Below are 25,756 nucleotides of genomic sequence, written 5' to 3' on the forward strand. Positions count from 1 at the left end.
ACATCCATGTCTGGCATTGGATGGAGCTGACTGAAAAATGAGCGAGTTTGCCATTTTCATCCCTGAAAAATTGCTGTTGAATTTTAATAGTTTAATTCAAGTTTAAGTTTTTTTTAAAAAAATGACATTCTTTCTCTTCATGGAAGGTTAAGGTTTCTCTGACTGTTCCTTGAAACACTACCATCAAACACGGTGGCGATATTCAGCTGGTTCAGACGAACTGGTAGTATCGACTTATGGGTGGGCCTGGCCCGGCCCCCATCCCCCCCACCCCAGCGCTATGCCATCCTATTTAGCCACGTTTTCTAAGCCGCTCGCATGCGTGGAAGCCGTGTGCTCACATTTTCGGTGAACCGGTGGTCAAATTTTGTGAAACCCCACCTCTGATCAAACATATATTAATGATACTAATGAAGGAGTTTATTTTTATTTTATTGTTTTTGTTCTCTTTGAATTCACCTGGAGCATTTTTGTTTTGTTTTGTTTTTTTTCCTCCAGGAATGCCTTAGATTATTTTCCAAAGAAGAAAAACTGACGGATAACAATCGGTTTTATTGTAGCCATTGCAAAACTCGAAGAGATTCCTTGAAAAAAATAGAAATATGGAAGTTGCCGCCTGTCCTCTTAGTACATTTGAAAAGGTAAGGCGGGATATTTCTCTCTATATCCGTTGTGTTTCCAATGATTACGTGTGTCCAGAGTCATCCCTTGGTAACACTGGTAGCTGTATAAATTTTATAGATGGATGGATGGATGGATGGATGGATGATAGATAGATAGATAGATAGATAGATAGATAGATAGATAGATAGATAGATAGATAGATAGATAGATAGATAGATAGATAGATAGATAGGATATATGGATGGATGGATGGATGGGTGGGTGGATGGATGGATGGATGGATGATGGATGGATGGATGGATGGATGGATAGACCCATCATTGCCTAACGCTTATTTCCCTGCTGCTCATGCTTAGGTTTTCGTACGATGGGCGATGGAAACAGAAGCTTCAAACATCTGTTGATTTCCCTTTGGAGAACCTTGACCTGTCACAATACGTCATCGGCCCCAAGAGTACTTTGAAGAGATATAACCTGTTTTCAGTATCTGTAAGTAACAGCCTTTTGAATTTGTTGTTGGTGATGCAGTGGTTAGAAGGCAGTGTTGCAGGCGAATTCTGCCTACAGTCTGGAGTTCAATCCAGACAGGACTCAAGGTTGACTGGGCCTTCCATCCTTCCGAGGTTGGTAAAACGAGGAGCCAGATTGTTGGGGAAAATATGCTGACTCTGTAAATTGCTTAGAGAGGGCTGTAAAAGCACTGGGGAAGCGGTATATAAGTCTAAGTGCTATCGCTATTGTTCAGTCACTAAGTCGTGTCCAACTTTTGGCAACCCCACGCACCACAGTATGCCAGATCCCCATCCTCCACTATCTCCTGGGGTTTGCCCAAGCTCACATTCACTGTATTGATGACACTATCCATCTCCTCCTCTGTCGTCCCCTTCTCCTTTTGCCTTCCATCTCTCCCAACCTCAGAGTCTTTTCCAATCCGTCCTCTCTTCTCATTTGGTTGGCCAAAGTATTTTGAGGTTCAAGAACAGTGAGGGTTGATTTCAGGGGTGAAATTCACTTACTTTCCCTACCGGTTCACGAATGTGCACGCGCCATCATCTGTGCATGCGCAGAGACTTAAAAATGTCGCAAAAAAGCGACGTCATGCCGTCCGCGTGGGTGGGCGGAGCCTCCTGCAGCCGTTGCTACCGGTTCACCCGAGCAAGATAGAACCGGCTGAATTTCACACCCCTGGTTGATTTCTTTTAGGGTTGACTGATCTGATCTCCTTGAAGTCCAAGTGTCTTCTGCACCACCACAATTTGAAAATGTCCATTCTTGGGGCGCTCAGCCTTTCGTAGGGTCCAACTCTCACAGCCATATGTCACTCCTGGGAAAACCGTAACCTTGATTCTATGGACCTTTCTCGGAAAGAGCCTTTTGAATGCAATTGGTTAATTAGTAAATAAACAGACTCCCTTGTGTTCATATATATTTATCAAGAATTTCGGCAACGGTTTGTTCTCCAAACTTGTTTCAATTTAGTTTCTGAACGTTTCGTTACCAGACTTGGTAACACCATCAGTAGGATTTTCTTGTCCTATTCTCCTTAGTTTATAAATGTCTTGACAAGAAAATCCTGCTGATGATGTTACCTAGTCTGGTAATAAAACGTTCAGTAACTAAATTGAAACAAGCTTGGAGAACAAACCACTGCTGAAATCTAAAACCCGAGCTACAAGTATTTTCTATTATTTCATATTTATCCAGAATTTCTATTCCTAGACTGTTTTCCCACATGTAGTTTCCCTGAAACTCTTGATCCTAATTTTTGTTTCCTCCCCAGAACCATTATGGAGGGCTGGATGGTGGACACTACACAGCTTACTGCAAGAGTGCTGCCAAGCAGCGATGGTATAAATTTGATGATCACGAAGTGTCCGACATCTCTGCATCTTCAGTGAAGTCTTCAGCTGCTTATATTCTCTTTTATACATCTTACGAACAACGGGCTGCAGATGTAGCCACTTAAAGGAAAGACCGAAAGATAACGGGCTGCAGATGTAGCCACTTAAAGGAAGGACCGAAGGATGCACTAGCTGGTTTATAAATTACTGAGCTGAGACCAATGTAAAGTTGCCTAAGAGAGGGCTGCAGCAGTTCCTTATCCAAAAATGTATTTTAGTGCTATCGCTGAAAATTAAATTATTAACTCTGCTGCTTTGTATGGAATAATATGTTTCAAACCGACTTATTTGTAGCTACGCTTGAAAATTATAAATCTTGCTTAGTCCTTTGAAAAAGTGTTAAGAGTTTGGATTCGAGACGTCCTAAAATTCAATGCGTATCTTTCTTTCCTCTTTCCCACGTTTATGGCCTTTTCACACTAACCTTAAAGCTTGATTCTACTGTGAATATCTTAGCCAGAGATAAAGATTGGAATGTACATGTACATACCGATTGCAGAATTGCACATCCAACATGTATATAATAAAGAAATCCGATCCTTTGACAAGAATGGCTAAGAGAGATATGGTTGTTTTGTCAAACTAGGTTTCTATATGTCCTTATCTCCGCACTTTACAATGTACTCTGGAAGACCGAAGCATTACATAATTTTTAATATGTGTCTTGAATCTGTGTCTTTTTTTAAAAAAAAAACAAACAGAAAAGAAAACTCACGCGATTGTTTCAAATTGCATTGGCCTGATCGCTATTCCTTGCTTTGCAATTTAATAAATGTAGATTATTTCAGGAAGACTAGGTCAAGGTAAAGGTTCCCCTCGAACATACGCTAGTCGTTTCCGACTCTAGGGGGTGGTGCTCATCTCTGTTTCAAAGCCGAAGAGCCAGCGCTTTTCCGATGACGTCTCCATGGTCATGTGGCCGGCATGACCAAACGCCAAAGGCGCACGGAACACTGTTACCTTCCCACCAAAGGTGGTTCCTATTTTTCTACTTGCATTTCTTACATGCTTTCGAACTGTTAACTTGGCAGAAGCTGGGACAAGTAACGGGAGCTCACCCCATTATGCGGCACTAGGGATTCGAACCGCTGAACTGCCGACCTTTCGATCGACAAGCACAGCGTCTTAGCCATTGAGCCACCACGTTGATAGATGTGAGCAAAGGCGGAGCCCAAGATCGTTGGACTATTGCATTTAAAGAAGCATGAATTTTGGAATTACTCTTTCTTAACTAATGTCTGCTCCGGGAATGCTTTTGCGAGGATGTGGTTGCGATTTATTAAATAGTACACAATTATTTTTTTTATCAGAAGACTGCCGAACGTTTCTGAGCTTCACTCAGCAATGTATGACCCGTTCAGAATTATAATCGGGAGGAGGAGGAGGAAGAGGCATCTAGTTCTCGATGAATGCTGCAATAATAATGACCACTCAAGCCTGGCTGTCCGAGAAGAGTTTATTTAACTGCTGGTGTTGTGTCACACTCTGCGTAAGGCTTGCCGAGTAGCGTTCTTCCCCACTGAAAGAAAGTGGCTTGGAAGGGCCAGCTTCTACGTCACTCCATCAGTACAATCCAAAGACACGGGGAAATGCAGTTGTTCCTTGAACGACAACCGAAGCGTGGCTTCGGTTCAGTGTAGCTCCTGGAACCTACCACTTGGTTCTCCTAGACGTTTTGGTTCTTTACGGGCGCAGAGAAAGCCTGACTGCTATAAAACAGGAGGTAGGCGGCAGATGTTTGCACGGAGGATTCTGGGATCTCGTTGATCTGGGAATCGTCAAAGTTGTACCAATTCTGGCTGAGGGTATGTCTGCAGAATGCAGTGTAATGGCCACCGTCCAGATCTCCAAAATGGTTCTGCAAACAATAGCAACGCATTTCAAGTTGACCAAGAAAGCACCTCATACAAGCCACTCATGACAGCATATGGGCCTCATATCCTAGTTTAATAATCACTGTAATTTTTGGAGGGAGGTGGCTTTGAGAATCGGTAAACAAAACGGAGATTTGTTTCTGACTCCCCGGTCCTAACAATGTCCATTCTTCAACATGTACAGGTAGTCCTCAACAACAGTTCATCTAGTGACCATTCAAAATACAATCATCGTCATTTAATGACCCCATAATCCCTTGGGGGATGGAGTCTGGGCAACTGAATGGAGCTAGTGGAGTCGCCAATGCAGAGTTTTGTTCAGCAGATATATTCTCATTGTGCCCAGAGAGAGAAATATCTGCTTCTACTTAGGATCGAACTCACAGCCTCCTGATTGTGAGGCGAGAGCTCCACCTCTAGGCCACCGCACCACTCATCATTCAAAGATAAAATGGCACTGACTTATGACCATTTTTACAGTTACGACCTCTGAAGCGTCCCCATGATCATGTGATCAAAATTCAGATGCTTGACAACTGACTCAAAACAATTGGTTGCATCAATTGACGAAGCTTGTTGAAAATCTAACTCCTCACAACAGCATTATATGTTCATCCTTTCTAATTGCAGAATAAAATCATTTTACTGAACTCCGTTTTCTTACTGTCCATTCATTCATACTTATCCCATTTTTATTATCTTTAGGAAGTGAACATTCCTGCATACGGATAACTGAAATGTTATCCTGGAAGAATTCTAGAATCATCTATTGTCACTTACCACTACAGCAAATAAGTTGTATTTTGGGTTTTTCCGAAAAAGTGGATATATATAAGGAGACAAATCCAGGTTATTTAAAGGATAGTAGATGTCGGTTTTAAGTTTCTTTTTGTAACTGCCTTGACAATCAAATCTGAAAAGAAAGTATGATCTTTATCAATAGTACAATAGAAATGGTTTTTGAGTCATCTTGGTATGTTGTTTAGAGTCAAATTTATAATAAACACGAGACCAAACTAGCATCTAGTTCTGTTTTAATATATTTCATAGCTGAGTGCAGAAAATGAATTAAGAAAAAACACTGGGTATACGAGCATGAGGAGTTTGAATTGTTCTCTCTGTCAGAAATGGAAGCAGCTCCTAACCTCTCAAATAAAATACAGTGAGAGAAATATCAAGATGGATGCTCCATCTCTGGAGGTTTTAAAGAAGAGATTGGACAACCATTTGTCTAAAATGGTATAGGGCAGTGATGGCTAACCTTTTTGCCGTTGCGTGCCAAAACCGCGGGGGGGGGTCACGTGTGTGTGTGCCCACACCCATAATTTAATCCCCCCCTGCAACCCACACCTCTCCGCAGGTGCGTGAGACTCCCCTGTGCATGCATGCACGACACCCCCCACACACTGCACCCCGTTTTAGGCCTAGCAGGCCTCCCTGAAGCCTCCGGAGGCTGGAAACAGCCTGTTTCCAGACTTCCGGTAGGCCCATTTTTCACCCTCCCCAGGCTCCAGAGGTTTTGCTGGAGCCTGGGGAGGGCAAAAACGGCCTCCCCCATCCCTTCGGAGGCACTCTGGAGGCCGAAAATGCCCTCCTGGAGCCTCCACGCGAGCCCTGTACTTACCTGGCATCCAAAACGGGCTGCGTGGAGACTCCTGGGAAGGGAGGGGCGGTGTCGGCGGGGCCAGCCAAAAAATCAGCTGGCCGGCACATGGGCATGCGCATTGGAGCTGAGCGAGGGCAACAGCTCGGATGCATGCAGATATGGCTCCATGTGCCATCTGTGGCACGCATGCCATAGGTTCGCCATCACTGGCATAGGGTCTCCTACTTGAGCAGGGGGTTAGTCTAGAAGACCTCCAGGGTCCCTTCCAAGTCTATTAAGTGCAGAAATCTCCCCTTAATCTGGTTTTTTTAAACTGATTTGATGAGATTCGATTTCTGTTCTGTTAAATTGCCAACACCTGCCTAACTAGTCAAACTGTACCACTGAAATACACCTTCCTTTCAGCATCTGTAAGCAATTCACTACAGCAGAACGGATGTTGTGCAAGTCAACCCATGAAGAAAAATACACCTAACCTCTTTAAGTGGAAGATGACCATCTTGGGTGACTTGGCTATGCTGGCTTTCACCGCCGCATCTGTTTTTATCCCACAGCAGGAGCAGTTGATCTGGTTGTTCCAGGTCAACACGTCCTGCTGAAAGAAGCAATCAAGGCATTCCTGAAGGAGAAGAAGAAAAGAAGAAGAAGAAGAGGAAGAGAAGAAGGAGGAGGAGGAAGGAGAAGGAGAAGGAGAAGGAGAAAGAAGAAGAAGAAGAAGAAGAAGAAGAAGAAGAAGAAGAAGAAGAAGAAGAAGAAGAAGAAGAAGAAGAAGAAGAAGAAGAAGAAGAAGAAGAAGAAGAAGAAGAAGAAGAAGAAGAAGAAGAAGAAGAAGAAGAAGAAGAAGAAGAAGAAGAAGTAGTAGTAGTTTGGGAAAGAGGCATAATTAAGTACACCACAAGTAACAAGTAATTAAGTAACAAGTAAAAAAACAGTAATTAAGTAATTAAATAACACCACAAGTAGGCAATATTTATCTAGTCAGTGGACATAGCTGAAGCCTCCAGAGGTGGGCTGCTGCCAGTTCAGACCGGTTCGGGTAGTTGTAACTCGCGGGTGGGCCTGCTCACCTACCCCAACACTATTCCAACCTATATTGCTGTGTTTTTGAAGCCGCGCACCAGTGGTGGTATTCAGTCGGTTCTATCCGGTTTGGGCAAACCAGTAGCAGAGACTGCTCATCTCCATTTCAAAACCGAAGAGCCAGCGCTTTTCCGAAGACGTCTCCGTGGTCATGTGGCCGGCGTGACTGAACGCCAAAGGCGCACGAACGCTGTTACCTTCCCACCAAAGGTGGTCCCTATTTTTCTACTTGCATTTTTTACATGCTTTCCAACTGCTAGGTTGGCAGAAGCTGGGACAAGTAACGGGAGCTCACCCTGTTACGCGGCACTAGGGATTCGAACTGCTGAACTGCCGACCTTTCGATCGACAACCTCAGCGTCTTAGCCACTGAGCCACTGCATCCTTCTGATCTTCATAGATCAGGTTAAAAGAGTAATTTTAAAAATTAATCAAGTACCAGCAATAATGTGACATACAAAACACCTGCGCTACACTAATCCATTAGATTACAACATATGGGAATCTGTTAAAAAAAAAAAGAACTGAATAGGGACGGTTTCCATCCCTACAGAAAATCCGATACCTCAAGTGAGCATTCCGATTCATAAGGTATCGGTAGAGATAGCACAGTAAAGATCTCCGTTTTGTAAGTAGTAGTTTGACATTCCAAACACATGATATCATAGCTAAGATGTCCTTCAAAAAGTCGGGTGATAATGGAGCAATCGCTAAGGCAACTCCTGGATTCCCAAGCAGTCGATGAGCTTCCCTGGTTTTTTTTCTTATTTGTCTACGGAAGAGAAAAAGGAGCCATGATATGGGAAAGTTAGACAATTTCCATCAGGCGCGAAAGACCAGGTCAACCCGTGAAGGTTCAATTAAACCGATTTATTGCTACTCATGCCTGTTCACAGGAATGTCTACGGAGACTCTCAACCGTCCAGGTCATGGTTGTCCCAAAGGTGCTTCTTCAAGAGACAACTGGACATAAATCCTTCCATTCCCCACCATCCAAGTCAGAGCTGAAGAAGCTTCCTGGATGAGAAGCAAAACGTCTTCAAAGAAAAAACAGAAAGTCCAGTTGCCTCTTGAAAAAAGCCTCTTCAGGATATGCATAGGAATCTTCTCAACTAATGGTTAGCAAGTGCTTAGAGCTAGATAAGGGCCAATGGAATTCTAGAGGGGTTGGACTTAATTCGCTTGCGGCTATGTAGAGATTCTAGGCTGATGCTTCTTTTAACTCCGCCCCCAGCTTCTGCTATTTCTCCTATAATTTCTTTCTTGCTACTGTACCAATTCAAAGCTAAACATTTTTATGTTTTCAACCCCAAATGCGGATTTAAAAAAACAACAACCCTGTAATAATACATTTCAGATTCACAGTTATCATTTCACAATGACTTCAGCTAAAAGCCACGGACTAGGAGTGGGGAAACCTGAGTTCTAAGCCTGCATTGGGCATGGAAACCAACTGGGGGGGTGGGCTCTGGGCCAGTCCCTCTCTCAGTCCTACGAAGAAAGCAATGGCAAATCACTTCCAAAAGTATTTCCTAGAAACTCCCACCTCCAGGAGTCAAAAATTAATTTTGAACAAACCCAAACCACCCAATGTGTTAAATACGCATATATTGACACCCACAATTTGAAATGTGAAATACCCTACAGATTAAGAGGGGGGGGGAAATGTTATCACCATTTCCCACAAAGAAGGATTAAAATCTCCATTTGGAAATACGTTAGAATAGAATAACAGAGTTGGAAGCAGTGGTGGGATTCAGCCAGTTCGCACCACTTCGGGAGAACCGGTTGTTAACTTTCTGAGCAGTTTGGCAAACTGGTTGTTGGAAGAAATCATTAGGGCAGAGAACCGGTTGTTAAATTACTTGAGTCCCATCATTGGTTGGAAGGGACCTTGGAGATCTTCTAGTCCAACCCTCTGCTTAGGCAGGAAACCCTACACCACTTCAGACAAATGGTTATCCAACATCTTCTTAAAAACTTCCAGTGTTGGAGCCTTCACAACTTCTGGAGGCAAGTTGTTCCACTGATTAATTGTTCTCACTGTCAGGAAATTCTCCTTAGTTCTAGGTTGCTTCTCTCCTTGATTAGTTTCCACCCATTGCTTCTTGTCCTGCCCTCAGGTGATTTGGAGAAAAGCTTGACTCCCTCTTCTTTGGGGCAGCCCCTGAGATATTGGAAGACTGCTATCATGTCTCCCCTAGTCCTTCTTTTCATCAAACTAGACATACCCAGTTCCTGCAACCGTTCTTCATATGTTTTAGCCTCCAGTCCCCTAATCCTCTCTGTTACTCTTCTCTGCACTCTTTCTGGAGTCTCCACATCTTTTTTACATCGTGGCGACCAAAATTGAATGCAGTATTCCAAGTGTGGCCTTACCAAGGCCTTATAAAGTGGTATTAACACTTCACGTGATCTTGATTCTATCCCTCGGTTTATGCAACCTAGAACTGTGTTGGCTTTTTTGGCAGCTGCTGCACACTGCTGGCTCATATTTAAGGATATGGTTCTTAAGTTAGGAACAGATTCAAAATATGGCATGGCATATACTTCAGTAGATGGTTTTAGACCTACAACAAATTTATTTTTTATTTATTTATTATTGCGATTTATATGCCGCCTTTCTCCCGAGGGACTCAGGGCGGCTTACAAAAATAACAATTTCCAATACAAATCACAATAAAATTAAAATCAACAGCCCAATTAAAACAATTTAAAATTATAACAATGTACACCCAAAACGGATCAGTTCAGTTGGTTGGCTGTTAAAGTTATATTTTCTGACATTGTTTTTCTTTTCTTTCTTTCTTTCTTTCGATTGGTTCTTTAAACATAATTCCAAATCACAATATTACACGGATAAGCCCTGAGCATGTAATATCAGCATGCACGAATTATGGATACATTACACAATTTCAGCGTGTACGTTCAAAAGCAGATAAACTGTCGTTTAGGATGCCTTCAAACTATAACTGAAACTAACGTCGAATGAGAATTGGCAACCCTGTATTTACAAACTTGTGGCTTGTAAAAAAAAAAAAACGTACTTTCATCAGCTCAACTCGTGACTCAGCAAAACAGGACTGGCTGAGAAACAGAAATTAAAATAGGAGAGTAGAAAGAATTCGAAGTTTGGTATCATAGTACTAAAACCAAAAGATATCCAGTGTTCATTATACCCGATTGTGCTGATCAGCATTCTGCAGCTACCCCGTTTCCCCGAAAATAAGACCCAACTGGAAAATAAGTCCTAGCATGATTTTTCAGGATGCTCGTAATATAAGCCCTACTCATCTCAAATAAGCCCCAGTTAAGATTGTCAGCCAGATAGATGCATTTAGTACCATATTTTCCCCAAAATAAGACCTAACCAGAAAATAAGCCCTAATGCGTCTTTTGGAGCAAAAATTAATATAAGACCCGGCCTTATTTTTGGGGAAATACAGTAGATTTACAAACTTTTTCCAAGCCTGGTGGCATAGCAGACTAACAGCCTGTTAATAACATTCAGCTGCCTGCAATTACTGCAAGTTCGAATCTCCCCAGGCTCAAGGTTGACTCAGCCTTCCATCCTTTCTAAGGTAGGTAAATTGAGGACCCAGTTGTGGGGGCAATAAGCTGACTTTGTATAAATATATACAAAAGTATGAAGGCTATTGGTTAATGCATTGTAAGCCGCCCTGAGTCTCCAGAGAAGGGCGACATATAAATCAAATTAAAAAAAAAAAAAAGCCAGGCATGTTACATAATCCCTCCTTCAATGCCACCTAACTTCATAAATGATGAAAACGTTTTACCTTTTTGAGAGCTTCATGCAGTTCATTCAAGACATATATCAGAAACTCTTGAGCGTCCTGCTGGGTTTTCTTGATGAAAGCAGGGTATCGCTCACCGATCACCAATCTAAAGACCTCGGGAGAGACGCAGTCAAAGTCCCCAAGCCACATATCGTTCATCAGGTAGGCAAAGGCTGTTGCAATCTCTCCATTCTCCCTTAGAGGAGAACATATAAGAACATGAGAAGATTATTCGCACCCTGCTGGATCAAATCTTGACTCATCTTCACCAGCAGTATAGAACAGGGGTTCTGCAACCTTAAACACTCAAAGAGCCATTTGGACCCATTTCCCACAGAAAAGAAAACACCGGGAGCCACAAAACCCTTCCTGTGCCTGACTATTTCCTGAGCAGCCACAAAACTAGTATATGTAGTTGAATTAAGCATTCTGTTTTCTTCTGAAACTTTTCTTTTCTTGGATTTATCCATGGCTGGCCTACTGGGAGTCGAAAAGCTCAATAAATCACCTGCCAGTGGGTGTCACACATTGGTGGTTGTGATGCATATTTTGAGCAAAAGGGAGCTGCAGTAGAGGGGTGAAAGAGCCACATGCGGCTCCAGAGCCGTAGGTTGCTGACCCCTGATATAGAACAATAGAAAGAATGAGCTGGAAGAGATCTTGGAGGTCTTTTAGTCCAGTTCCCCATGCAAACTCAAGTGTCAAACTTGATTTCATTGAGGGCCACATCAGGGTCGTTTGATGTCGGGGGGGCCGGGATGGGTATGGCCAGGGTGGGCATGGGCAGCTCAACGTCACTCATGTCAGGGGTGCCTATGGTGGCCCGAGCGCTCTGCCAGCGAAAATGGGCTCCTGAGCTCCATTTTCATCTGTGACAGCCTCCTACAGCCTTCTGCCAGTGAAAATGGAGCTCGGGAGGGCTGCGTGTGGCCCTTGAAAGCTCTTTTTTTGCTGGCAGAGGCACCGCAGGCCAGTCCTTTGCTGTTTCCAGGGCTGCCCCACAGGCCAGATCTAAGCACCCCACGGGCAGGATCTGTGGCCTTGAGTTTGGCACCCCTGGTCTAGACTCTTCTTAAAAACATCCAGTGATGGAGCACCCATGATTTCTGGAGGCAAGCTGTTCCACTGGTTAATTGTCCTCACTGGGCAATTATGTCTGGACAGTATGTCCTCACTGGGTCAACCACCTACTCAAGGAAACCCATTTGCCTCCCAGCTCATTCACAGGCTCTGCAAATCAGCCTAGACCTCAACTGCTCAAGCAGCTTTAGTCAATTTCTATATTTTCTTTCCTGATTTTTTATTATTGTTGTTGTTGTAAAAAATTAGTATGTCTTAATTTTACTGGCATTACCAATTTGAGCATCCCTAGTGGAGTTTGCAGGAGACAATTAGTTCATTACTGCATTCTTCGTGCTGCTGGGAAAGCCTATGTCAGAACAACATGTTAAATATCTTTATATGTCGAGAACCAATGTGACAATTATGCAAAGTGCTTCTTCCTATTAAATCCAGATGTCAAAAGAAGCGTATTACTTTATTTTTAATTAAATTCTCACTGAAGTCCCCCTCTCTGCTTCGAACCACTTTCCTACATCCCTTCAAAGGAGAGATTAGAAAACTCTAAACTCAAACGCTTGCTTGACATAAATTCATGGTCCACACATTCACATCAAAGAGTGTGATTAAAACCTCTTAATAGGGACAGCAGTCTCAAACAGGTGATATAGGTCATCAGGAGTCATTAAAAATATAAAAACATGGAAAGGCCTAAACAAAAAAACCAGAGACTTGTGAATTAGTTCTTATGGAACTTTGTGGCTTCAGGGAAAAAGAAATTAACTTTAGCTTCATATTAAAGAGCAATTTCCCAAAGAACATTCTTGCATAACATAGCAATCCACTTACTTGTCTAACGAGGCTATATATTTTCCAGAGAGGAAATATTCCACCAACGGGGATACACTGCAAAGGCACTGAATTACAGCATTCATATAACATGTGTTGCCTAAATTACGCAGGCCGGTAAGTCCTTGGTATTGCGGGTTTGTGTCATCTCTGGATACATCCATAGACTCCTCCGAAGTCTGCCAGGGAAAGGCACCCTTGCTGTATTTCCAAAGCCAAACAATCGTCAAAGGAGTTTTGAGTCCCAGCATGAACAAAAAAATATTTATTTACAAGCGTTTCCGTCCCAGTTTCTATAAATGAATGAGTTTCCTAGAGAGCCAAACAATTGTCAAACAAGTTTTGTTTTTGGCTCCAGTCCTAACATGAATAAAATCTTCTATTTACGAGAGTTGTATAAATTAATCAGTCTCCTAGACAACAAGGAACTGAATAATAGGACAAGGAAGTTGCTCGGTTGATACAATAAACACGTGAGAATTAAATGAACCAGTTGGTGCTGAAGTCAAACATGTTCAAAACTGCTCACAGTCAACTAGGATTATTATCATTTAGGGGTGGGGGGACTTCCAGTTCTCATCCACACAGGGGGAAAAAAATTACATATATAATATAAACAACAGACTTTTCCTGGATCGTATCAATCCACAAACTATACAGTAGACATTGCCTAATAATGCTAGCTTGCCTGCCTGCGTTTTAATTTTCCTACCACATTGACTTGTTAAAACCTTTTCAGTTCAGCTTCACAATTTATTTTATTTTTATCATACTTATATGCCGCCCTTCTCCCGAAGGACTCAGGGCGGCTCACAACAGGAAAACAACAAGACAGTAAAATGAATACTAAAATAATCCAATTAAAATCCCCGACAGTTAAAATCCCCAACAGTTAAAACTAAAACCCCAAACAGGAGATTTGTTGAAAAAGCCACGTCTTCAGGTCACCGCGGAAAGAGGTCGAGGGCCATCCGGAGCCTAGTGGGTAACTCGTTCCAGAGGGTTGGTGCGGCCACAGAGAACGCCCTCATCCTGGGCACCAACAGGCGACATTGTTTATGGGAAATAGTGCAAAATCTGGGTGATTAGGAGTCAACACCAGAAAACATAAGAGAGATGAAAGGAACCTTGAAGATTTTCTAGTCCAACTCTCTGTTCAAGCAGCAAACCCTATACCAGTGATGGCGAACCTTTTTGGCACCAAGTGTCGAAAAGGTTAAATGGAAACATCTCGCGTGCTCACACTCGTCGGGGCCGTGCTCTGGAAAAGCCGAACTTCCGAGTTCTAGCCTGCATGCGTGCCCAATGATCAGCTGGCTGGCATGTATGCGCAGGCTGGTTTTCGGCACTGCTGCACGCACGAAGGGATCAAGCCCCAGAAAAGCCAAACTTCCAGGTTCTGGCCCGCCAATGAGCTGGCCGGCACGCATGCACAAACTGGGTTTTTTGGCACTGCCACGTGCGCGGACAGCTGATCATTGCGCATGCATGTTGTGCCAGAAACATGGAAGACAAACAGGCAAGGCCGCGCATGCCGGGCAACATGGCTTCACGTGCCACTTTGGGTACGCGTGCCGTAGGACAGCCATTTGTCCAATCTCTCCTTGTAAACCTCCAGTAATGGAGTACCCACAACTTCTGGAAGGAAGCTGTTCACTGATTTAATTGTTCTCACCGTCAGAAAATTTCTCCTTAATTCTTAAGTTGGAGAAATCCTTAATAAGTTTCCATCTGTTACTTCTTGTCCTGCCTTCAGGTGCTTTGGAGAATAGGATTTTCTCTGTGACGGGTCTTCACATATTGAAAGAGCACTAACATGTGACTCCCTAGTCCATCTCTTTGTTAGACTAGACATATCCAATTCCTGCAATTGTTCATCTCCAGATCCACCTCCCAAAAAACAAAGGTAAGATTTCTCTATACCCTTCCCTTCACCTCCTAGTCACTAGATAGTACCGTAATTAACTAAAAACCAAAAAAAGAAAAGAAACTCACAGAAGATAATATATATTGAATTCTTCTGGCATATTTGTTGACCTGGAAGCCATCAGCTGGCTTGCAAGGAGACAAAGCGATGCTTGAATTCAAGTTTCAGGGGAGCCAGTTTACCACCTCCTCTTCATTTTGATGCTTGGTTTCGGGGTTTTCCAGTGCAATCAGATGGTTTCATCTTACTCGCAATTCAGGAGGGCCTCCCCCAAATATAAGGGTTTGTCCCTTTGGCTATTTGCACTTCTTCCTGGTGTTTCAATATGGATTCTTCTGGCATCATAAATATACTCTGCCTTGTTGCTAGGCAATGCCATTGGGATATTTCTAACAAAATACGACACCCAGTGATTCCGGAATCCTAATTCACAATTCTACTCAATGGCTTTCCAAGAGCTGAATTGATCTCGTACACAGCATACCTGAACCACAGAGACGTTGGTCCCATGGACCCAAAAAGCTTCATCGATACGGCTTTCTCCTTCCAGCAACTTCTTCCAAACAAATGTTCTCCTAAGCAGGCGTTGCCTTACTTTGGGCTTTATAGCATGGCAGAACTTTAGCAAAGAACCTGGACAGCTTTAAGCCACTCCTTGTTCCTCCATTAGTAGAAATGGTTTATTGATTTATCAAGAAAGCAGAACGAAAAGAACTTCTTGGTTGCTGCAGTGGCTTCTGGGACTTAACGCCCTGTTACCTTGAAACTTTTAGCAGTTTTCACTAACCTGCCATGAATGCCCTTCCACTATGGATTACAGAGCCCAAACAATTCCCAAATCAATAAAAATGTCTTTTCCGTTCCCCTTTCAGGCCGTTCAAATAAGGAAAGAGGTCAGCAGTCTAAACAAGAATAAATTTATTTGGGATTATTTAAAGATTTATTGATATATAAAATGTATACAGTTTAATAGCTTTAATACACTTTTATTTCCTCCCCCAGCGACATAAACCACCATTTAAACAGCTATTGTGTTCGTGCCTTAATGTCTGTATCTATAAGATACACTACAAATTTTTTTAAAAAAAGAATTACTAAGCGTTATGATGCCTTTGAATTAAAAATTACAATTAGTACCTATTTAACAAACAAAACCAAAAAAAAAAAAACCTTGCAGCATGAAACTTTAATTGGACAAAGAGGTTCTTGTTGAATTTTCAACAAATTTGGACAGGTAAATTACATTTTATTGGCATAAAGTTGCATTGCAATCTCCCGTACAATACATAATGTAAATTCAACTCTATTTTTTTCTCTCTTTTAAATAAGTCCCATAGATAAAACATAAACGATGCATTCTCACAGAGTATTAAACACAACTGAATGGGGGGTTTTGGGGGGATGTCACCTAGGCTGTATGGGAACCAGGACACACGCTCTCTCTCTTCCAATATATCAAAAGTTGCCAGGCACTGCTGGTTCTCCATTTGCAAGACCTCTAAGTCAATTTGGTTGCTCACTGGAAGCTGGGACGACACGGACGTAGCAAGAAATCCCCAAGAAGATTCTTTTGTCTGCACCGTCTGAGATTTTGGATCTTTCCCAGCACGCTGCAGGGAGGGTGGTAACATTGGAAAATGTCCTAAAAATTCCACGTGTACATTCAGGTTCCGTGTACAGGTTGAGAAGATCTTTGGAAGGCAACGTGAATGAAGCAGCCGGTAGGTTTCAAGAACACCTGTGTTCACTTCACAAAGACGACTTCTTATCCCTAGGCTATTTTCTCTTCTACCACTGTGATTAACCCCCATTCCCCCCCTTCCAAATCTCACTTATACTTTTTTCCTACTCGTAGACAGCGCCTTAATAAAATTGAAATGTATATTGGTTTGATTTTTTAAAAAATGGGGGACGGGGGGAATTCATGACACGCAATCCATCCCACGCGAACTAGCTCCACGCTTCTGGGGGTGAATCCTGATGCAGGAGACAAGGCCATTGAACATCGGGGGGGTGGGGGGGGTAGGGGGAAGAGAGAAGGAACCAGAGGTTCAGACACCCCTTGTAGCTCGAAGGTTCACACCCCTTGTAGCTCAAAGCTTACTGGCACAAAGATTGCTATTCTTAGGAGCAGCTCGTTCCCACTCGGCCGCATAAAAAACTTACATGGCCCTGTCCAGAGAGCATCTACGGGTCCCCCTGAGGCGTGTCAAAGAACCCTTTGGCAATGGAGCAGGGGGTGGGTGGCAGCTCTCTCTCCCATTTCTCTGGTCAGATTGACAGAAACCAGCTGCCAATCACCCAGAACACCTCCTGCCTTAGGACCACTGAAAGCCAAAATGTCATTTGGTCATGGACACATATTGCACTACAGCATGAAGGGGCCGAGAGGGGGGAGAGAGAGAGAGAGAGAGAGAGAGAGAGAGAGAGGGAGGGAGGGAGGGAGGGAGGGAGAGAGAGAGAGAGAGAGAGGGAGAGAGAGAGAGAGAGAGAGAGAGAGAGAGAGAGAGAGAGAGAGAGAGAGAGAGAGTCCCTCTGCAGACCATAAGATAATAAAATGGACAGTTTATTCCTTCGGCTAAAATGCTTCTTTAAAAAAAAAAAAAGCTACTTCATAAATACTTAATTCGATTCCACCTTGGGAAAAAAGGAACTTGGAAGAATAAATCGACAGCTTGCCAGCTCCTCCTCTGCCGGTTATGCCCACATTTCACAAGAACCCTTCCCTAAACTACGGGTCAGTTTCCTGGGCCAGAGCCAGCGCAGGGAGAAAGGGGGGGGGGGACCTGATGGCCGGTTGCAAACGTTTGCTAAAAAGCCAGGGTGTCATGTTACAACATCAAGTGTCTGGAACCAGTTGAGTTGGATTCTTTGGTGCAGCTCCCGGGCTGAAGAGTCAGCTCTGGAGAATCTTCTTGAGGCAGAAGGATTTTATCAGGTGTGTAGTCATTTCGTTTCAAATCTGCAAAAGAATGACAATAAAAACACAGAGAGTCCCAAAGGTACCTCTTTTTTTTTTTCCCCCACAAGAGGCAACTGGACTTTCTGGTTTTTCTTTGAAGACGTTTCACTTCTCATCCAAGAAGCTTCTTCAGCTCTGACCGGATGGAGGGGAATGGAAGGACTGATACTCCTTGCAGATAGCTGGTCCTTTGCATCCTTTGGGATAACCTGTTCTGATCTAGGCTTCTTAAGAGCATGAAGCAGACACCTTGTCCCGACAAAAAACCCCCTTTTTATTAAGTTACTGTGAATTCCTCTCATTCACATCCGGCAAAGTCTTTCAAGGGAGAATTTACAGTCACAGACCTTATCTGGCTTGGAGAGCTGCCAGGCCGATATCTTCAAAACTTGGCAAGGAGTCTCGGAGAGTCACAAACCAATTAAGCGAACTAATTGTCTCCTGCAAACTCCACTCCCCTTTCGCTCCTCTTTATTCACTCTGGGAGAGGCAATTCGCCGTCCACTTGTGGCTTTACTCCTGAGTCGACCCTTGTTCCTTAGCTGTTCCCTTCTCCTTCCAGCTCTCTGCATGCGCACACTGGGAATAGGCTCCAGCTGTTCTACTGCCCCACTGATGTCCAATCCGAAGGCAGCTAACAACTGTCAGATGGCCCTGGCCCCATCTCTGCCTCCGACGTAGAGCACTCATCAGAGCCTTCCCCAGACTCCAGGACTGGCCCATGTTCCTCCTCAATCTCCTCACTGTCTCCTGGGAGGGGTGGGGCGGGTGGGGCTAGCCAGGAATGAGATTTGGGGGTTCTCTGAACTGCATAGAATCTTAGCTAGAGGTTGTCCCGAACCCCTGCGAACCCCCAGCAGCCCACCCCTGCCTACCCTCACTCAGAGACTAGTAGCATCCCCAGAGGAGTGATTTTTTTTTCCATATGAAAAAGAATCAATGAGGGAGAAGTTCCTGTCCCTTAAACTGAGTGTCTGGTTTACCTGGAAGCTTAAGTTTCCTACAGCAGGAGTTGCAGTGATGTTTAGCTCTGAAATTCTTAATGGCATCTTCTCCCAAGTTGGCAGGACCAAAGACCATATCGCTTGACCTTGGGAATAAAACAGGTTTTCTTTCAAAATTCTTTACGGGCACACGAGGACTTCTGCCTCCTAGGAAGAACAATATTTAGATCACTTACCTTTTTTCTTCAGCTTTTATTACAGAAGGGTCGGTCAGGTTTTCTCCAACACCTTCACAAGAAAGAGCAAAAGTTATCAATGTGATTTGCTGCTCAGAGAAATCTGGGATCCACAAAAGAGGTAAGGACCAAGCCAAGTACCATATTTAATGTCAAGAAGCACCACTCCAGCCTCTCTTTCTCTCAACTACTGAATAGCAAATTTCTGCCTAATCATTAAGGTGGTCCTTGATTTACAACAGTTCATTTAGTAACCATTCGAAGTTACAACAGCACTGAAAACGGTGGCTTATGGCCGTTTTTCACACTTACGACCGCTGTAGCATTCCCCATGGACATGTGATCAAAATTCAGATGCTTGGACACTCGCTCATATTTATGATGGTTTAAAAGATTTGAAGATTTTTTTTAAAAAAAGTAACAATAAAGAGGAAGAAATAAACATTTAATGGAATGAGAAGGAATTAAACTGAGCTGTTGACTGTCTTTCTGTACCAATTTATAAGGCCTTGGAAAGGCCACACTTGGAATCCTGCATTCAGTTTTGGTCGCCACGATGGAAGAAAGATGTGGAGACTGTAGAAAGAGTGCAGAGAAGAGCAACAAAGATGATTATGGGGCTGGAGGCTAAAACATGTGAAGAACGGTTGCAGGAACTGGGTATGTCTAGTCTGATGAAAAGAAGGACCAGGGGAGACATGATAGAAGTCTTCCAATATCTCAGGGGCTGCCACAAAGAAGAGGGAGTCAAACTATCCTCCAAAGCACCTGAAGGCAGAACAAGAAGCAACGGGTGGAAACTAATCAAGGAGAGAAGCAAGCTAGAACTAAGGAGAAATTTCCTGACAGTGAGAACAATTAATCAGTGGAACAGAAGTTGTGAATTCTCCAACACTGGAAGTTTTTAAGATGATGATGGATAACCATTTGTCTGAAGTGGTGTAGGGTTTCCTGCCTGGGCAGGGGGTTGGACTAGAAGACCTCTAAGGTCCCTTCCAACTCTACTCTACTCTACTCTACTCTACTCTACTCTACTCTACTCTACTCTACTCTACTCTACTCTACTCTACTCTACTCTACTCTACTCTACTCTACTCCACTCCACTCCACTCCACTCCACTCCACTCCACTCCACTCCACTCCACTCCACTCCACTCCACTCCACTCCACTCCACTCCACTCCACTCCACTCCACTCCACTCCACACCCCACCCCACCCCACCCTATTCTATTCTATTCTATTCTATTCTATTCTATTCTATTCTATTCTATTCTATTCAAAGCTACAAGGAACAAATCTCCACCTACCTTGCAGATCCAGGACCAACAGCTCTCCTCGAGTGTATTCATATGTCCAATGGCTGAAAGCCAGCATGACCTCCTCCAGCATGTTGGTTGGAATGATTTCGTCTCCGTTGTTGTTGTTGTACTTCCTGAATTCTCCAGTCATGCATTCTTCAACCGCAAACCACTGCCCAGCTGAGTGGCAATACAAGAGGAACACTTCCAAGAACCTTGGGAGGAAACATTGTAAGTAGTTGAGAGAGAAGCTCATTTCCCCCCCCCACCCCTTACATACACACACAAAAAAAGGGGGTGTCACACATCCAAATCCTCCTTAATACATTATTTATTTGTTTAATATCTAGGAATATTAAATTAGTTCTTTGGGTATATTTTTATAGAAATGTTCTTTTGTTTCTGCGCGTGTGCACGCGCGCGCGTGCACACACACACACAAAAGCTGACAGCAGCAGTTATTGTAGATCAGTGTAGCCTACTGTTTTCCGCACCCAAGTGTTGTAAATCAGAGGTCCAGGCTTTTGCTCTGATCAAAGATGTCTCTCCCACTCTCGCAGAGAGCTTTATTTTTTATACAGTTTTACACAGGCAGATAAAAAGGCAGGACAGCAACAGTGTTCTAATTGGTAGAAACTATTCACCCCCTCTTAAGATGCCATCTTCTGAAGGTGAGATGAGATAATCCAGATCAGAGCCAAAATGAGATCATAGAAGCAGGCAAGACCCACAGCGCATGAGCTAAGGCAAGTGTGCTGCTCAAAGCTTGGCACCATGACCCCTGACCTACCTCTACACCCAAGTAAACAATTTCCTACCTCTAGAAAGCAAGCATTAAATCCACAACCTCTGCCACACAGATTAAGGAAAACCCACATACTACTTGGGTAATTTGGTCTAGAAATGAAAATAGGAGGGCTTTGAACCCCGAGAAGACATTGCAAGGTTTACCTTGGAGAGTATGGAATCGATTTGGGCTTCATCTGATTGAAGGCAAAAGTGAGCTTCTGTGCAGCCCGTTGCTGCTGAATTTCCTAGGCGGGATAAGAAATCCATTTTTTTAACACATCAAAAACTCCCAACTATATTGAAATCTTGAACAGACGTTTTCTGCGCCACATGTTCATGGAACGTGTATATACCGTACTTTTCGGAGTATAAGACGCACCGGAGTATACGACGCAGCTTAGTTTTGGGGGAGGAAAAATAGGGGGGTGGGAATCTGCCTATCAGGTATTCATCTGGCTAGCATCCTTAGTCTGGTCAGCTTCAACACATTAGTTTGCTGGTTTTTTTATCCCCTGCTTGGGGATAAAAAACAGCTTCTAAAGCACAACTGATCTTTGGAGAGAGAAGCAATGAGAAAAGCAGGCAAACCACGGAGATCGCTTCACTCGCTAACGCCTCCTTAGGGCTGAAAAAAAAACTTCACAGCTGAGAGTCGGAGGGAGCAGGCAAAACACGGAAGATCGCTTCACTGAAAAAAAGCTTCTAAAGCACAGCTGAGAGTCGGAGGTAGATCGCTTCACTCCTAGCACCTTGTTAGGGCTGAAAAAAAGCTTTGAAAAAACTACATTCGGAGTATAAGACTCACCCAAATTTTCAGCCTCTTTTAGGAGGGAAAAAAGTGCGTCTTATACGCCGAAAAATACGATAATATAAACATCTGTGTGTGATGACACAATTTAGCTACATTTGTCATTGCGAACTTGAAAGCAGCTACAAGTAGCTTTGTTAATTTGAAAAAAAAATACTTCTAGAACCATCCTGTAAGATTATAGGTAGTCCTCGACTTACAACCGTTTGTTTAGGGACCGCTCAAAGTTACAACGGCATTGAAAAAAACGATTGGACACCTGATCGATATTTGGATGGCTGGTAACTGGCATGTGCAACTTATGATGGTTGCAGTCTCCCCGGGTCATGTGATCCCCTTTTGCGGCTTTCTGACAAGCGAAGTCCATGGGGAGCCCAGATTCACTTAACAGCCGTGGTACTAATTTATCAACTGCAGTGATTCGCTTAACATTTCTCCTCTTAAAAATGATTTTAGATGAAAACAACTTCAATTCTTCTGAGAATTTAGGACCACACATTAAATTCCAGTTAAACTAATTTATTGCTCTTGCCTATACACAAGAATCTCGTCAACTAGTGGTCGGCACAACTGCAGTGATTCACTTAACAACTGTGATAAGAAAGGTCGAAAAATGGGGCAAAAGCTACTTAGCAACTGTCTTGTTTAGTAATAGAAATTTTGGGGTCCATTGTGGTCATAACTCGAGGACTATTGTCAACTTGCAAAGCATCCCTGGCCTGTTCTCATGTTGTCATAGGCAGGAGGGGGGGAAAACTGACGTTTCTCAAGGCTGTATCCCAGGTTACCTGGAACAGCCGGAGAGGCGTGATCTCTAGAGCCCGCAAAAGTGCTCCGTTGGAGAATGTGATTTATGACACACCCTGGGAGGAGGGGGGAAACAGGGTCATATTGGGCCGTAAACTATGTGGGGCAGAGCTGGCTTCACTTGGGTACGATATGTTGCTCCTAATAAATAACTGGATTTCTTTTGAAGCTTGGCTCGAGACTCATGATTTAATTAGGGCATCTGTAGGAACCCTGACAACTACCTGTACAGCGAAAGTACTATCATAGGTATAGACTGACTCCACTGAAGCATATACAACGTTTAGCAGAGGAGAATTGGGTACCTTTGACAGGAAAAAAAAAAAAACAGAAGGCCAAAGAACGAAGGAGGAGAAAGAAGCAGCAAAAAAGAAAATCGTAAGTATTTGCTTTGGCCTCAGTGGTACTGTAAGCATCTGCCCTTTCTGAACAAAAGTACAACTTACTCTCAAGCAAAGGTGTAATACTGTGTCTTCTTTGTAAATGCTTGACCAGGTATTGACAACTTCGGGGAGAAACGATTTGATGATGTAAAGGTGACCCGATTTCAGAATATCATACTCGGACCAAGTACAGGCCACCTTGAGGGCTCGTCGCAAACCTCCTCCCATCTCTTCCTTGCTTAAGAATTCGATTTTGGCACAGAGACCCAGCTGAGACCAGGAAGACATGCTGTTGTTCAAAATGTTGGGAGAGCTTTCCTCCAGACGATACACAGTGACTGGTTCTCCTATGATGTCACCAGAACAAAGTTAAAAATACAGGTAAGGATTAGAGAATAGCACTAGCAATAACACTTAAGACTTATATACCGCTTTACAGTGCTTTACAGCCCTCTCTAAGCAGTTTACAGAGTCAGCATATTGCCCCCAACAATCTGGGTCCTTATTTTACCCACCTCAGAAGGATGGAAGGCTGAGTCAACCTTGAGTCTGGTGAGATTCGATCTGCCAAACTGCAGGCAGCCAGTAATCAGCAGAAGTAGCCTGCAGTACTGCACTCTAACCACTGCACCACCACGGTTCAGAATATTAATGTAATGTAATGACATTTTATATCAGTGACTAATCTATCCAAGATGAGTCTTGTTTGAGAGAAACAAAATCTGATACATCTTGACCGGATGAATAACTACCAAATATAAATTAATGAATTCAACATTAATTATAATGTTTGCTTTTTGATCTTCCATCACCTATCACTCAAAAGTCTAAGAATCAGAAAGAGTGCAAAAAGGGAGGAAGGAAATGAAGAAGACACGGTGTTCATCTATCTTGTTCAAATTTCGTAGTAAAATACAAGAAACGAAGTGTTCTCTTTATCAGAAATTGATTATATAAAAGAGGAAAAATTTTGGTGTTAGGCTACATACCCTAAAAAAGATAATCAATGTTAGAACTTCTTTGGTACCCGGTGAAGACAAATTTTACTTACTCAAGTATTTTGAGCATTTCTGTTTGCATAATCCTTAAAACTGCCGACATTCTATTTGCTCTTTTGCATCACAGTTGCCTGATTTTAGGGTCTTATTTGTTTTCTTGCGTGTTAAATGGTATATTATATAAACTGTTGTATGCCTACCAGGTCTGTTTTGACCCAATGAAATGTCATCTAGAAAAACTTGAAATGAATAAATGAAAATTCGTACCTCTTGGAGGCACCGGGGTGAATGGTATGCTTTGCGATAACCTCATCAAATTATTTCTCTCCACAGCTGTAGAGAAAGACAATCTGTTGTAGATTAAGGATTATAATACTTTAATTATTTTAATTTCATTTCAGGAGGTTAGGAGACTGACCTGAATAGTAGTAGGTGGTATCCATAATGGGCTTGAAAGGGGAAGCTATACCTAAAATAAATAAATAAGTAAATAAGGTCCTATTGTTTTTTGCATACTTGCTTCATGATTAAATTACCGTAATAAAATGTGTTACATTTTTAGAAAGACAGTAATGTAAAAAACGAAGCTTTTCAAGTAAAGTTTCACCAATCTCTAACAAGTTATAAACGTAACACTCAAAATTTATTGCATAAAAAACCCGTGATGATCAAAACACTGAGGAAAATTGAAACTTCAATGTAACAAAAGACAACTTCATCTTGGCTTATCCTGGATGAGAACAAAAAGAAAATTTCTTTTTGAAGAGCTAAGGTACTAAAATATCCACCAACATTTCTACTGAGATACTTTTTGTCTGCAGTTAAAGCTGAATGATATACTAAATTTAAGAAAGATTATTATATAAAGACTGAAACTACAGTACTCTGTAAGCAATAACTTACCATTCAGTGCATCTTCCTCAGAGGACCTACAAGTAACAGAGACACCATTAAAACTTTTGTGATATTTGCATTTCTTGGATTTTAGTGCTCTCATAGTTATTGTAAAGGAAAATTCCTCAGGAAGAATATCCCAGAATATTCCAGAACAGGGAATGTCTGTATAGGAGTACTACTATGTAATGTAGGCTATAAACCCAACCAACCAATTAAGAATATAGGGCTTCAAATAAAATGTATTTTATGGTTATAGCTACCTTCATGCCTCCTATTAACATAACCTGGCAAATGAAATATTATAGTCAAAACTCCTCATGCCCTTTTTTTCTGTACGAATTCTTATACATCAAATCAAGGTAGCCTCAAGCAATGGCAGAGTTACTGATCTCTGGAGATAACCAAAGGCATGAAAGATAATGTTTTAATGCTCAGTACAGGATGTTTTAATGGTTTACTCACATTTCATTCCTGTAGGACGTTCGACCTTGCAACCAATCCTGGAAAGGAAAAACCAGAAACGAGTCCATGAAATAGAGGTTAATTGCTGGGTTTAATGTCAAACTGTTAGGTTTCACTAATGCTGTTTGGCTGATCCAAGCAAAATCATTGAAATTGCTTAAAGTGGCTGAATGAGCAGATCAGTTGTGACAATTTCAGCTAAACCCAATTGTCTATTTCCCCCCCAAGTTGTTTCATAAGGAATACAGAGACGATACTCAAGAATAAAAGAATGCAAACGCTGTTGAGTAACTGCTTTTCTTCTTCAAGGTTATCTCCATACTACAGGGGTGTCAAACTCGATTTCATTGAGGGGCGCATCAGGGTTGTTTGACCTGGGGGGAGGGGCGCAAGTGGGTGTGGCCAGGGTGGGTGTGGCCAGCTCAACATCACTCGTGTCAGAGACGCCTGTAGT

General features: G+C 42.7%; 3 protein-coding genes across 9 annotated transcripts in view; 1 reads left to right on the forward strand and 2 right to left on the reverse strand.

Annotated features, from left to right (window-relative positions):
• USP8 (ubiquitin specific peptidase 8) overlaps nt 1-3,185 on the forward strand; it is a 30,472-nt gene extending 27,287 nt beyond the window's left edge. For all 5 annotated transcript variants that reach the window (XM_087877738.1, XM_060693299.2, XM_060693300.2 and 2 more), the window contains 3 exons: nt 499-641; nt 981-1,113; nt 2,405-3,185. In XM_087877738.1, the coding sequence (XP_087733864.1) occupies nt 499-641; nt 981-1,113; nt 2,405-2,590 (462 nt within the window). In that variant the 3' untranslated portion in view covers nt 2,591-3,185. The remainder of the gene's footprint in view (nt 1-498; nt 642-980; nt 1,114-2,404) is intronic.
• A 778-nt stretch (nt 3,186-3,963) lies between these two features.
• USP50 (ubiquitin specific peptidase 50) lies at nt 3,964-15,057 on the reverse strand. The gene is made up of 7 exons (XM_034434665.3): nt 14,786-15,057; nt 12,791-12,991; nt 10,883-11,078; nt 7,651-7,857; nt 6,482-6,624; nt 5,180-5,312; nt 3,964-4,383 (listed from the first exon to the last, which is right to left on the reverse strand). Exons 1-7 carry the CDS (start codon nt 14,836-14,838, stop codon nt 4,192-4,194), a joined length of 1,125 nt encoding a protein of 374 aa, XP_034290556.1. The 5' UTR covers nt 14,839-15,057; the 3' UTR covers nt 3,964-4,191.
• A 561-nt stretch (nt 15,058-15,618) lies between these two features.
• TRPM7 (transient receptor potential cation channel subfamily M member 7) overlaps nt 15,619-25,756 on the reverse strand; it is a 65,286-nt gene continuing 55,148 nt past the window's right edge. For all 3 annotated transcript variants that reach the window (XM_060693297.2, XM_087877735.1, XM_087877736.1), the window contains exons 31-40: nt 25,303-25,340; nt 24,847-24,872; nt 24,362-24,412; nt 24,211-24,276; nt 23,009-23,292; nt 21,110-21,192; nt 20,168-20,373; nt 18,860-18,911; nt 18,663-18,769; nt 15,619-17,679 (exon numbers count right to left, since the gene is read on the reverse strand). In XM_060693297.2, coding sequence (XP_060549280.2) covers nt 17,549-17,679; nt 18,663-18,769; nt 18,860-18,911; nt 20,168-20,373; nt 21,110-21,192; nt 23,009-23,292; nt 24,211-24,276; nt 24,362-24,412; nt 24,847-24,872; nt 25,303-25,340 — 1,044 coding nt within the window. In that variant the 3' untranslated portion in view covers nt 15,619-17,548. The remainder of the gene's footprint in view (nt 17,680-18,662; nt 18,770-18,859; nt 18,912-20,167; nt 20,374-21,109; nt 21,193-23,008; nt 23,293-24,210; nt 24,277-24,361; nt 24,413-24,846; nt 24,873-25,302; nt 25,341-25,756) is intronic.

Source organism: Pantherophis guttatus, chromosome 13, assembly GCF_059756535.1.
Source record: "Pantherophis guttatus breed Tessera chromosome 13, ASM5975653v1, whole genome shotgun sequence".
Classification (NCBI taxonomy): Eukaryota; Metazoa; Chordata; class Lepidosauria; order Squamata; family Colubridae; genus Pantherophis; species Pantherophis guttatus.

Bases quoted from the DNA above. Each gene is read 5' to 3' on its own strand.
- USP50 (XM_034434665.3), bottom strand. From the start codon at position 14,838: ATGGCTTCCAGGTCAACAAATATGCCAGAAGAATTCAATATATATTAT. The intron at 12,992-14,785 runs GTGAGTTTCTTT...TTGGAAATACAG, and splicing joins TTCAATATATATTATCTTCT to CAAGGGTGCCTTTCCCTGGC. The intron at 5,313-6,481 runs GTTAGGTGTATT...CTTTCTTTTCAG, and splicing joins GTCATCTTCCACTTAAAGAG to ATTTGATTGTCAAGGCAGTT.